The sequence below is a fragment of the Leptosomus discolor genome, chromosome 2, assembly GCF_034619465.1.
Source record: "Leptosomus discolor isolate bLepDis1 chromosome 2, bLepDis1.hap2, whole genome shotgun sequence".
Lineage (NCBI taxonomy): Eukaryota > Metazoa > Chordata > Aves > Leptosomiformes > Leptosomidae > Leptosomus > Leptosomus discolor.
In genome coordinates this window covers 127,484,377-127,498,195 of record NC_141392.1, presented here as the reverse complement: position 1 = coordinate 127,498,195, position 13,819 = coordinate 127,484,377, and the positions used below count along the sequence as shown (strand labels likewise).

At 53.9% G+C, this 13,819-nt stretch overlaps 1 protein-coding gene across 3 annotated transcripts in view; it reads left to right on the top strand.

The window, feature by feature from the left end:
* Positions 1 to 13,819, top strand: part of OTOF (otoferlin) — a 109,415-nt gene that overhangs the window by 39,288 nt on the left and 56,308 nt on the right. For 2 of the 3 annotated variants that reach the window (XM_086461763.1, XM_086461762.1), the window contains exon 5: positions 1,914 to 2,125. In XM_086461763.1, coding sequence (XP_086317889.1) covers positions 1,914 to 2,125 — 212 coding nt within the window. Of the gene's footprint in view, positions 1 to 1,913; positions 2,126 to 12,121; positions 12,158 to 13,819 lie in introns of all 3 variants that reach the window. The other variant, XM_086461761.1, reaches the window with a different exon arrangement.

The window sequence follows — 13,819 nt, the reverse complement described above, 5'->3', positions numbered from 1 at the left end:
AAAATGCTTTTTCTTTTTCTGGGCTGGCTGCAGAACGTCAGCTTCCAGCCGGCCCTAGCAATGTTATTGACTTGCCTTAGCGAAGGGATTAAAAGAGCCAAGAGTTGTGAAGTCATCACGATCGTGTTGCCTGGCCTCCTGCGAGAGAGGCTCTGAGACATCTCACAACTTTTTATTATCTCAAGTGGTGAGAAAAAAGAAAAGATTTTAAAATGTCCAGTGACAGAGCAATCCAGCAGCCCTTCAGTGAATTGTTCTGCTCGCTAATTTTCTTTATCGTTAAATTGAGAGGGGTTTTTTTCTGGTGTGAATTTCTCTTGGTTTTAGGTTACACCTACTAATTTCCCTTCAAACAAGTGACGATTTTATTCAGCCCAAACCAGTTTATTACACCCATCATCTTTCACTTCTTTAAAAGGTTTTTTAAAATTTTTAAATACAGTTTAAAAATGAGATTTCAAAATCAAACATTTCACAAAAGCGTTGAGGTGGTTTGGAAAATGTGAAAAATTAATGTTTCAACATGGATCTTTGTCTCTTCTCTGCATTTGCTTCTTAAAACAATCTGAAAGAGCTTGGTGAGGTCAGCACAGTGTGGCAAATCATTTTGATTGACTCAAATTTGTGTTTTGCCATAGGAAGAATAAAATCAGTCAAAACCTTCCGCAAAGCTCTGTTTCCAGCTGGGTTTGAGTCACCCTGTAGCTGTCACTTGCTAAATGCACAGAATCCTTCCAGGCCGTATCTTGCATTTTCCAGTCTTTCATCATCCCTTTGACAAGCTGCGGCCGGAGCAGGTCAGGGTGCTGTACCTCCTCTTAAACATGTAGAGGAAAAAAGGAAGATTTTGTAGCAAATTTTCCTGCTCCCGGTTTGTTAGCCTTTCCATTTTGTCCTTGTGTCTAAAATCAATTGCTTTTGCCTCAAATATAACTTATCGTTTCCCCATGGAAGCTGTGTGGAGGTGGAGAACGGTTTTTGCTTTTGCTTTGATCTTTGCAGGAGCTGTTTACTTTTCAAAATAAATGTTTTCAGGAGAAATATTTTTTTGTCTGCTTTATCCAAAGCAGTGGGTTTGGATATCTTTGGGCATCAGGGCAAAGGCAGTGCCAGAGGCTCTTTGCAGCAAGATGAACTCTCACATACTTGATTGGCTTTTAAATCCAGAGAATGATTTTTTTGGGGGGAAAATGTTTGGGAGCTTCAACCCTGAATTTGCTGCAGCAGCAAGGTGCAATCTTGGGTGGGTAAGTGGGGAGTGACCACGTAGAAGAGGAAGAGGACCTTACTCTTGCTTGGTTCATCCAGAGCAAGCTTAGATCAAGCTTGGACAGACCCAGTGCCAAGTCCTTTCACACCCCCAAGCCCCCACCAGGCTGGTCATGGCCAGGCTGGGAGACCCCCTCCCCAAACCAGGATCTATCCAAACCTCCCCAGGGATGCCTGTTCCTTGTCAAACCCTGCCCTGCCTCACGATGGGATGGGGCCAGGCAGGAGCAAGGCACCACGCATCCATGGGGCTTGGTGGCCCAGCCCTTCACAAATTCTTAGCAAGGTGATGCACCACAGAGAATAACCCACCAACATGGCATGGCTTCAGCTGCTCATGGTGCCTTCAGCTGCTCGAAGGGTTTGTGGGCTGTTCAGGGCCTTTGGTGTCTCTCATATCTGATGTAGCTGGTCTGGGATGCGCCAGCAAATCCAAGTGGATCAGGTCCCTACATGGGAAGGAGGCTGCAGCGCCACACTGGAGCTGGGTTGGGCCACCTCCTGAAGCCAAAGACCTGCTCTCCAAGTGTGTCACGCATTAGGAAAGAAGAGGCTTTGGGCTCCTGCCTTTCAGATTTTGCAGGACTTTCCTTCCTCCCTGTGCTGCCCTTGGGGGCTGATGGTGTCTTCCTTGTGTGTTGCAGACCAGCATCTCCATAGAGATCAGGTACCAGGCTCTGGATGGGACAGTGGGTGCGTGGAATGACAAGGAGTTCCTGGAGACACCCAGCGTCCACTCAGAGGGGGATGGCAGGTGCCCCTTAGAGACTGACAGTCTTCTCTCCGGACACCGGCAGAGCTCGGACATCTCTCCGGGCAAATCCAACCAGCAGTCCGCAGAGAGGAGCTTCAGAAGGTAACGTGAAGCTCAAGCACTTGGAGATGTGTGATGGCAGCAGGGGTGGGGAGGGTCTGGCTTATCATGAAGGAATAGCTTTGCCCCAGTGCTCCTTTAAGGCGCATCGCATCTCCTGGCCACTGGAAGACCCATTATCACAGCTCAAGGTGAAGATGGGCTGTAAGTGCCCCCCCACCAGTGCCAGCAGGTCCCTGCTCCTCCTCCACACTTGCCCAGCACAAAGCTGAGTCTTCCAGCAGGCACTGAGGTTTGTAGCACACGGCACATGCCGGAGTGCAAAAGTACAGATCCAGAGAGGGTTAAGGGTCTGGCTGTTGATCAGACCTCATATTGGGTGGGATTAGAGCCATGCATGGGGTGTAGGGTCACGTGTGGGGTCTTGTGTCTTGATGGAGCTCTTGGTGCCCCCAGGACTGAGCTGCCTTTGGGGCAGGAGGTGGAGGTGTGCTGAGGGGTGAATGCAGCTGCAGCCAGGGGCAGGGGGAGAAGGGCATGTCAGCCGCAAAACCACACCAGGGTGGTTGCTTCTGGGGTGGAAGGTGACAGAGACAGTGCCTCTGACCCGTGTCCCTGTGCTGGGGGGCGTCATGAGCACGCACATCCCATGGCAAGGCAGTTGGCACAGCAGAGGCTGGAGGAAAAGGTAGGGATGAAGTGGCACGGGCAGAGGCAGTGAGCCCTGGCACCTCCCTGGCAGCACTAACCCCCCAACAGACAAGCACGTAACTTCTCAGAGACCTTGTCAAAGCTCCCTCCGTGGCAGACTGTCAGGACCTCGGTACCTCGCCAGGCCTGAATGAAATCCCATACTGAAGGCACTGCCTGGGCAAGGGAGCCCTGTTTGAACTGTCCGAGGGACACTTCACCCTGTGATGGCTGGTGAGGACCCCCCCCAGTTCTTCTAAGGGATGCTATAAGCTGCTTTCTATTTGTTTAAGAGTCCTTAGCATCACCCCGTTGTCTTTCTAAGCTCATGGGACCTGGCACTGGATGAAAACAAGCCCAGGGACTGTATCGTTCCATCCTTGACACAGAGCTGCTGTAACCAGCTACAAACCCAGCTGAGTGACTGGGACGGGAGGAGAGGGCTCCGGACTGGGGACGCTGAAGTTGGCTGTCCATTGGGACGGAATGCGAGGTGGGACCAGATCTGCCATGAGCTGGGGCTTACGGGTGCTCAGGGCTTAGTCCTGGCTGGGAGGAACAGCCCCTGTACCACCTCATACGCACCCATGAGGCCAAGGCATGGAGGGACACTGAGGCCCCGGTGATGCTGGGCCAGATTCAGGACACCCCACCATGGGCGCTCTGAACTTTGTGCTCAAATCCTTACCCAGCTCATCAGAAAATAGAATTTTGCAAGTGTGAACCCACTTGTGTATAAATATTTTGGGTTCATGGGCTGCTAAGCTGGCTTTTCAGGCAGCTTTACACAGTTTATGTAGTTGTCCATGGCAGTGACTTGGTCTGTTGGTCTCTACTCCTGTAGCTCTTGAACCCATTGGCTTCTTTCAGTTGGAAGAGTCCTGAAGTCGCTAAAAGTCTTGTGGAAAGAGATGAACTGGAGACTCTATGGGACAGGCAGAGAGTGCAAGCAGCCCAGGCAGAGCTGGATCCTCAGGTCACCCACCGCCCTCCTGGGGTGAGCACAGCCCTTCTCCGAGGGCTGCAAAGTGCTGGTGGATCAAAGGACAGACCTTGTGTTTCCATGGGAGCCCAGCCTGGAGGTGTCAATCCAACCAGACCCCTAGGGATCGGCTGCCTGTTTAATGGCATTTACACCTCAGATGCTGCTGCAGCCCTGCATCCCCCACGCTGGGTTCATGCCACTGTGTGCTTCAGTAGCGTTCGCTTTCTCTCTGGGTTTAGCACTTTATTGTGGCCATATAAGAGCAAAATTTCTTTCTCCCCACAGTGTGAGGCTGAGGGAAGATATCTGCAGTTGCTCTCATCACTCCCAGGCAGCTAATTAACCGTGTGAATTGGGCTGAAACCTGTGAATTTTCAAGCAAATTGAAAGTGCAGTTTCGTTTCCCAGCTCAGCGGACCGTGATGTTGATGAGCAGGGAAGAAGCTGAAGGATTTAGAAGGGGTATGGCAGGGCGGCGTGCGAGGCATAGCCTGGCTTGCAGGGTGGGTTTCAGTCTGTCTGTCAGCCCCCTGTGTTGAGAAACGAGCATCCTGCCTGCGCCACGTGGGCTTCGGAGGCGCAGCGTGATGTGGACGTGACTTTACTCTCACCGGAGAGGTCAGGACCGCTGCGTGGCAGGCGCATGGCCCGCAGCAGGCAGCCAGATGAGCTGCGCGTAGAGGCTCTGGATGAGGTCTCCAGGGACTTCAGTCTCAGATGCCCAGCTCAGCTGGAGGGTGAGGACAGCCACGTTTAGCCCGACAGATCCCACCTGGGGGCACGTGGTTTGCTGAGCTGCGTCGGGGCTGAAGGCTGCTGAGCGGTGCTGGCTGCACGCAGGCGGTGCGGAGCAGAAGGACTTTGCTTGGGGCTGGTCTGTGCGTGGTTGGTGAAAAATCCTTTCTGTGGGAGAGCTGAAATAAAGGCAAGTTTCTGAACAGGCAGCAGGACCTATGCAGGCTACATGCTGCTGTGGCACCTGCAAATGGTGCTGCAGTGATGATCCTTGTCCTGCGTTTCCCCCACAGCTCAGCGTCTCTTGGCTGGTGGGAGAGTGGCTCCCAGTGGCCACAGTCTGGTGAAAATCCCTTGATATTTGGCTTCAGTTTCTCCTCCAGATCCGTGATTCTTTGGAGAAAAAACCACCTTTGTACACGGGGCTCAGGCCGGGCGAGGCCGAGTGCTGCAGGTGGCCTGCCGGCCCCAGCGCTGCTGCCAAGGGAGCCGTGGTAGGCCCTGCCCGTCTCTTCACAGCCCTGGCTCACAGGAGCAGGCTGTGCCATCAGGCACAGCTCACAGACAAACCGTTTTAAAGGAGGAGAGGGAGGAGAACCCCTCAGCAGACTTGCCAAAAGCCACAGCGCGCTGGTCCCACTGTCCCACATCACTTTGTGTGTGGACAACTGCGCTAAAACTGGCTTCTCCTGCTGCTTTTGTCCCAAGGAGCTTCCCCATGTCCTCCGGTTTGGAGTCTTGTGCCACGGCAGGGGTCATTCTGAGCGCAGGGGGCTGCCAGGCTTGGCTGTGCCCTCCTGCCCTGCACTCACCTCTGCCAGCCCCAAGGGCCACCACTGCTGTTACAAACATGAGGGCTGATGTTTTCTGTGTCACCACCCACACAGGATGGAAGAGGACGAGATGTATTACCACAGTGAAGATGAGCTTCTGGGAGAGGGGGATACCCTTAGCCAGGGATCCCTCAACACGAGGTAGGGAGCCGGTCAGCACCCACTCGTGCTGGCGGCAGTGGGGTTTGCAGTGCTGTGTTGCTCCTGCCTTGTCCCTCCGGATGTCCCACAAGCATTGCCCCTGGATTCCCCTTTCTTGGCTGCAAGAGAGCTGCTGGGGAGAAGCGATGGAGCAGCTAGAAAAGCATCCTTGCTCAGGAGGGGTGCTGGGATCCAGGCTGGAGATCCCAGGGTGGGGTACGGCCTCGCCTTTGAGGCCTCCTTCCTTCTCCAGGTCCCACCACACATGAGGCACAGCTGTCCCCAGAACCCGAGAGCAGCCGTGTCCACTGTGTGGGGAGATGCTTGTTGTGATGTGCATGAAGATCTGATTCCTGTTTGCAGTGGCTTTTCTTGCCGTGCGGTGCTGTGGGTTATTCCCCACTGCGTGCCAGAAAGAGTTTGGGGAGGAGCTGCAGCAAAGAGAAGTTCAGGAGAAATCCAGGGGCCAACCCAATGCCTCTGGGAGCAGCTCGCCAAAGGAAGGAGCATTTTGGGGGTGAATCCTTAACTCGTGTGCGCCCAGTGGTGGCAGAAAGCACATGAGGGTGGTTCTTCCTGAACACAGCTCTTATGGGGAGCTCATTTCTCATAGCAGCTCCCCACGCAGCCTGCCGCCGAGTGCCTCAAGCTTCACTAGCACGAAGATATTGACGCTCTGTCATGGGAATTTATGGCCACATCTCTACTGGTAAACACCTCTGTCAAGTCTCATTAATTAGACGGTGCCGGGCCAAGCATCTGAAGTGCCCATAACCTTAGTACATTATTAGGACCATCTCTGAGAAGGTTTCGGCTAGCTGGCACTGACCCAAACAGTCCCCAGGGAGGGTCAGGAGGTACAACAGCCATGGGCCAGTCCCAAAGGGCAGATTAGGAACTGCCCAGCCAAACCCTTTCTTCGGATGGGAAGCACTAGCACGGGTGCGATGAGTGCCAGGCAGGTTGCCTGCAAAGACCAGGAGTGTGCCCTGGAGCTTCTAATGTCGTGGCGTAGAGGTACGTGGCTGTGGCATGTGCCCAGCGAGCAGGACACGCCAGAAGCACGTCTGTTCCTGCATGTGCCACAGGCTGTAGATGCATCTGGGACATCTGGGTGCCTGGAGATGGAGAGACAGTCGAAGTGCTCTGACAAAGGGTGCGGGATGCCCGGGAGTCCCCCAAAAGCTCAAACGCCACTTGGGCCAAGGATCCGTGCGTTGGATGGGGCATGGCTGTGCAATGCCTTCAGCTTCCCGTGGGTACCACCGCACGGTGCGGGGACGGAGATGGGCAGCCCCGCTGTGCCACACCAACCTTCAGACCTGGCCAAACCAGGGAAGCTGAGGTCAAAGCCAGGTCCGGCTCTTGCCTTGCCTTCAAGGATTGGGTTGGGTTCGGGGTGAGATGCTCATCATTCTGTCACAGGACAGCCAAAAATCAAATTTCTGCAAGGTGGCAGTGAGATGTTTTGTAGGGATAAGGGGAGAGAAACACCGTCCAGCTCCCGTCCCTTGAGATGCTTAAGTACAAGCTGGATACGCATCTGAGGAATGGCTTGGGCTGAGCTGATCCCCCTTGGGGAAGAAGCTGGACATGAAATCTTCTTGACAGCCTCTTTGCCTGTAATTCTGTGTGTCTTCACAGTCTGTTTCCTTTGTCTGTGTCCCCCCTGGGGGGACTTTGAATCCAAATGAAGGCAGTGGAAAGATCTCCCTGGATTTCCACAGGCTTTCTGTCACTGCAGCCTCCATCACAAAGCTGTTTACCTCCTCCCCTGCCTCATTAGGGAAGTTATTTTGTTATCCAGCTGATTCCCTTTCCGGGGGCGGGGGGTGTGCAGAAAGGGGGGAAACAAACAGACCTTGAAATAGGAAAAGCAGCAGCAACAACGAGGAATACATAAACAGCGCTGGGCTTGCCAAGCACTGCTCAGCCGTTCGCTTGCAGGCTAACGGAGGTGCCAGCGATGCTGGCGAGACGCGTGGTGGAAACCTGTGCTGGCCGTGGGGATTATGTCAGGGTTATTTAGAGCCAGGCTCAGTCCCTGTGCTGTCAGGAGGAGACACAGGCCTTGGAGAGAAATACTGCGTTTGCTCTTGTTACTCCTCTGTGCCCAGAGCAATGGCTTCAGTTCACAGAAGATGTTTGCACAAGGTGAATTTGCTTGTTTTCTGGACAAATTCCAGGGTGAAGGAATGAGGCGGGGGAGACACAAGTTTGTACGGGGTGAGTAAGTGGTCCAAAGGGATCACAGGTGAAGGCTGGGCTCTGAGACAGTAAAAGGCAGAAAAAACTAAGCGCAGTCATGATTCGCTGTTTCAGTCAAAGAGGAGCCCAGACCCCGGTCCCTGCTGGCAGGGGTGGAGGAGAGGCCCCTGAGCATCGCTGTGGCTGGATGCTGCGGGGCAGAGAGGTCAAGCGAGGTCCCACCGCCGCCAGCATCCCTCATCGCTCCCACTGCCCCTCTTCAGCCAACACCTCCGTTTGCCCGGCCAAGCCAACGGCCAGGACACGGCATGGATCCACCTGGCAAAAAAGAGTCAAGCATTAAATAAATAACCACCCTGGGCTTTTCTTTATTTGTTTTTCAAAACTGGGTCCCTCCCAGTTCACAGTGGGACCACTTGCTGGCCGCCAAAGGAGCTGGCTCCAAACCCTGCACCGCTTTTGCTGTTGACCCATGCCCAGAAGCTCAGACCTGCGTGCAGGCAGATGCGGAGGTCTGGCTGGGTTACTAGCCAGGGTCACCTCCCTCCTGTGGCTTAGAGGTGGGGAGGTCCTTACATCCCGGGGCTGCCCGGGCTGCCCAAAGAGGTACCCAGTGCTCTGGGGAAGGCTGGTGGGGATGTTTGGGATGTGAAGGCGCTGTTACGCAGCAGTGAGCAAGGGATGCCAGATTTGCCACCAGTCTGTGCTTTACCATAGAATCACAGAACCATGGAATGGTTTGGGTGGGAAAGGACCTTTAAAGGCCATCTAGTCCAACCCCCCTGCCATGGGCAGGGACATCTTTATATTTATTATTGTATTTATATATTCCTCATAGTGGAAAGAACACTCTAAGGTCTCCCCGGAGCCTTCTCTTCCCCAGAACGAACAGCCCCAGCTCTCTCAGCCTGTCCTCACAGAAGAGGCACTCCAACCTCTTATCTCCCTTAGCAAAGCAAGACCTGAAAGCCGTGCCCCGACGCCTGCTGCGCAGGGCTCACCCTGCCCTCAGCAGGAGGAGCAAATCCCAAAGTAACGGACATTTGCTCCCCGTGAAGCCGCAGCAGGATTCCTGGCAAGGAAACGCAGATGCAAAAGCTCTTTTTGCTGTTTTTCCTCCACAACAAGGAAAGTACCCAAGGGCCTGGAGCACCTCCCCGGCTCCCCATTAATGATTCAGGCAGAGACAAAGAGCACACGGAGAAACGAGGCTGCGGTCAATAGGCCTGCAGGAAGCAGTTTGCTGGAGGCTGCTGCCTCACTGGAAATATTCTTCTGAAGACACAGCCGTGCTTCCTCACGGCTTGACCCTTGCCTGCTGACGCACCCCTTGGGAGCCTGGGCTCATCCCCTGGTCGCACGCGCGGTGCTTTCGCGCAGGGTCAGCATCGTTATTGGCATTAAAGCTTCACTGAGCCCCCCCGGTGCCAGGAGGATTTTGCACAGGAGGACACACTCTGAGGAACATCTGGGGCATCGTGCGAAGCTGAGCCTGGCTCAGGCAGTAGCAGACCTGTGCTGGAGTTCGCTGTGAGTCAAACAGGGAGGAAAACACTGAAAGCAAATACATTTGGCATTCAGGCTTTTGACAAGGATCAAAGGGCACTTTGGTGTGAACCGTCCTTTTGAAGCAAAGAAAAGGACTCATTTTGTTTAAAATGTTTTTGTTCGTATGAACAACAATGTCCTGGCTCCTTCGGAAGGTCCTTCCTTTCCATCAGCTATGGGTCCCAGACCTAAGACAAAATGGCACCAAAAGAATAAAAAGGAAGATAAAATTTTGGTGCTGCCAGATCTGCATTTCGAAAAACAGGTTTCAGTGTGGCTGGGGAGAGCTCCCACTAGATCCTTTCCCGGCCATCCTCATTGTCATCCCCCCGTCCCCTTCCCTGTGGCTGTGCTGAGAGCATCACAGACCCCAGCGTGCCCCGGGATGCCTTTCCTCCAGCCTGAGGAATGCCCTGGACCATCCCTCCTGCACAGGAGATGGACAGTTTGCACCAGGGCAGCTGGACCAGGGTGCAGACAGCTGGATCCGGGCTCAGGAGCAGGCAGAGGAGCAGGGAGGGAAAGGAAAGAGAAGAGGGGTTCACAAGGCATGGCCCTTTCTGTCCTCTGGATGTCACAGCCTAAGGGATCGTGGTCCAAGCCAGTCTGCAGCCCTGGAGACACAGAATCACAGAATCATGGAACGGTTTGGGTGGGAAGGGGCCTTTGAAGGCCACCTAATCCAACCCCCCTGCCGTGAGCGGGGACATCTTTAGCTGGATCAGGTTGCTCAGGGCAACCTGGCCTGGAATGTTCCCACTGATGGGGCTTCTACCACCTCACTGGCAGCCAGTGTCTCACCACCCTCAGTGTAAACAAGTTCTTCCTGATATCTAGTCTGAATCTGCCCTCTTTTAGTTTAAAACTACCACCCCTTGTCCTACCACAACAGGCCCTGCTAAAAGTCTGTCCCCAGACACGAGGACCAGGTTAAATTCCCATCGTTGCAAACAACCTTTCCTACGATCACAGCCATCTTCCTTGCCGGCTCTGCCTTTCTTTCACCCCACTCCCAGCTTTGAGACCCCGTGCTCTCCTTTTCCTCCCGGTCGGACCACTGGGACTCGGACGTGGACATCACCGAGATGGTTCGGCCCAGAGATCAAATGGCTTTGGCAGGTCTGCTAGCAGAGGTACAGTCCTCTCTGGCCCCAGAATGGTCCGGGGAGGTCCTGTGACCTTCCTGTGGAGCAGAGCAGTGCCCTGGCCTGAACATCTTCATCAAGGGTTCTGGGGATTGTGCTCTGGGGCTTCACCTTGGGCTGCCGGTACCAGGGGAAAGAGACCCATCTGCATCAGCAAAGGGTCCGCAAGCTGCATTCCATCCAGCTCCTGCAGAGCCACTTGGAGGTCTCTTCACCAGGTTCCCACCACACAGGTGACTGGGCTTTGGTGCTACCAGCAGACCAAAGTCCTACCGAAGCTGAAACCCAGCAGTAATTCTCTGCTGAACGGTTCTGACGGCTCATCTTTTCCCACCTGTGCTGCCTCTGCGTTTTGCTGAGGGATTTTGGGTGGCCGGGGAAGCTGGCAGCCGTCTGGACACAAACCAGGCTGGTACAAGTGAGGAGGAAGAAAGCTGTTAGCACCCCAGCTGAAAAGGCCCAGCGAGATGGTCTCACACACCAAAGTGCGTTAAAGCGACATGGTTTGGGGAGAAACAGCCTTAACTGCAGACACCCTGCGCTGGGCTCTGGCTCCTACCACTCAGCAGCAATCTGGTCTCTGCCAATGCAGCTGAGCACGCAGGAAGGCAGGTGATGTGCTGGGAACACAAGGACTTGGGACAAAAGGACTTGTTTTTCCTTTGATTTTTAATTTCTTACACGTTTAAGACGTGCTCCTTGGCCAGTGCTGGGTCCTGGATGATCCCTTGCTCTGGTCACACAAGGCATCCTCATCTCTCCATGCTTTGCAGGGTGTCTGTGTGTGTTTTACCCTCACGTGTCTGCAGTCCTGCAGACCCAGGCATCTCTGCTGGACGCTAAGCACAGGGCTTTAGTCATTGATATAAACCAGACCCCTGTGCTTCACTTGAAGCAGCCACCTGAGAGCAGTCCTGCAGTTTGCCAAGCACACATCATGATGTGCAGGAGCCCTGCCCCATTTCCCAACACCTTCAGGGGCTGCTCTGGGCGGGGAGGCAGCTCCGGCAGAGCTGGGAGCAGAAATGCCTTGGACCAGCGCTGCTAAAGCCATCAGAGCTTCATTCTCACACCCCTTAGAGTGGTGCTGGACCCCCCCGAGGGTGCTGCGCAGGTGTCTGCAGGATGAGGCCTGAGTTTGCAAGCTGTGATAATTGTTTGTTTTATATTGGCCTCATGTTTCTGCTGGGGAGGGAGCTGATGTGCCAAAACCTACCTTGATGCCCACTGCTCATCCGCAGGGGTACGGTCAGCCAGCACGGGGTGAGGGCAGGACTCTCCAAGGCAGCTGGTAATCCATCTTACCCCCATCCGGGCAGCCTGGCAGAGGACGCAGCACCAACCCAACATCGCTTTTTCCAGCGTAGGGAGTTTTTCTCTTTGAGCAAATCCACCTCAAGCAGAAGGGAGGAGGGGAGGTAGGAGGTCAGGGTGGAGGGGACCAGTTCGCTTCCACCCTAGCGTGGAGCTCGGCCAGCCAAATACTCTCAGGAAACTGGTCCGGGTCATGCAGGGACCCTGCAGGCACAGATGGCGGTGGTGTGGATGGCAGAGGGAGGACCAGTCCAACGCAGGGTGGTTGTGGGTTTTCAGACGTGCATGGAGTGGTTTGCTGTGCTGGTGTGTTCTGAAATTCTTCCTGTAGCAATTCTGAAGCAAATTGTCCTGATTTTTAAAACTCTGCCACCATAGAAGAGCCCTCTGTCTTCATATCACAGTGGTGTTTTTTCCTCTCTCTCTGTAAACGCCCTAGCCTTGGAGAGGATGCAGAAGAAGAGCAGCACACTAGGTAAATACCCACAATAGCCCTGCTCAGGCGGTGGCCCTGAAATCCTGCCTCTGCAGGGCTGAGACACGTTCAAAGTCTTGCTCTCCAGAGAATGCTTCCTTAAATCCAGGCTTAAATGCCAAAACCCAGAGGCCCAGATCTGTTAGGTCCAGACTTAGGTGTTTCACGGGGGCTCACGGGTCAGGAGCCCGCTCACCTTGCACAGCACCCATTTGATGAAGCAAGCCAGGGCGCAGGGGGCAGCACCTTCCCATCTCTCAGGTCGTTAGCGTGGTCCCTGGCACGGCTTTGACTCAGGATATGTCTGGGATGGTTTATGATAGTGCAGGGACTACGATACCGTAGACCAGGACCACCCCCAACAGGCAGCCTGGAGACACTTTGTGGAGGGAAGGGATTTCACACAAGCTGTGTCATGGTCAGAAAATGAGCCCTGGTCCATCTATGTCCCAATATAGACATACCCTTAGATTCCCTCTGTGGCCTGTAAAGAGAGATGGGCACTTCTAGAGGTGGTTCAGGGAGAGCGGACACCCCGCTGGACTGCCAAAATTTGGACGGGACAGGGCTGTGCACGTCATGGCTCCTGACCACCTTGAAACTGAGACCCCAGGACGCATCACCTGATAGCTGTTGACCTTGAAATATTCATGGGCGGGACAGAGCTCTGCAGCCGAAGGCAATCTGGTCATGGTGAATTATTGATGGTGTCTTTTCTTGTGTGTAGCCAGTGGATCCAAGATATGTCTGACTGGGTTCAGCCCTCCACGGGCCACGAGTTATCCCCGCGGGTCACTTGCTCCAAAGCTGGGGTCGTTGCCAAGCACTAGAGTTGAACTCAGTGATGAAAACACCCATGAGAGGAGTCTGGGAGAGGCAAGGCTCCCCTCTTCTGTCAGGCCTGGGCACCTTGCTGGTCAGCCTGTGCTGGTCAATGGTGCAAACGCATTTTCTGGGTCCTCACGGTGGCTTTCCAGAGCTGCTGGGGCTATAGAGAGGTAGAAATTGGATAGTGCTGTGAAGTGCATCCCAACCTGCACAGCCCTAGGAAGCTCAGCAAGGTTCTTGCTATGATCCCAGTCTTCCCAGGTTGCCCCTACAGTCAAAGGAAAGAGGAGTCTCCCAAGGGATGTTTACCCACATAGGGTCTGACTCAGCCTTTGGATGTGTGTGTCTCCATCCTTGAGTGTTGTGGAAGACTGGTGTGGACAGTTCATAGCCTGCATGCCGAAGGAGATATCATAGAATCACAGAATCATTTGGGTTGGAAAAGATCTTTAAGATCATCAGGTCCAATCATTAACCTAACATGACCAAGCCCACCACTAAAACCCATCCCTAAGCATCACATCTATACGTCTTTTGAACACCTCCAGGGATGGTGACTCCACCACCTCCCTGGGCAGCCTGTTCCAATGCCTAACCACTCTTTCGGTAAAGAAATTCTTCCTAATATCCAATCTAAATCTCCCCTGGTGCAGCTTGAGGCCATTTCCTCTTGTCTTGTCATTAGTTACTTGGGAGAAGAGACCAACACTGACCTCACTACAGCTCCCTTTTAGGTAGCTGTAGAGAGCGATAAGGTCTCCTCTCAGCCTCCTCTTCACTAGGCTAAACAATCCCAGTTCCCTCAGGAGCTCCTCATAAGACCTGTTTTCCAGA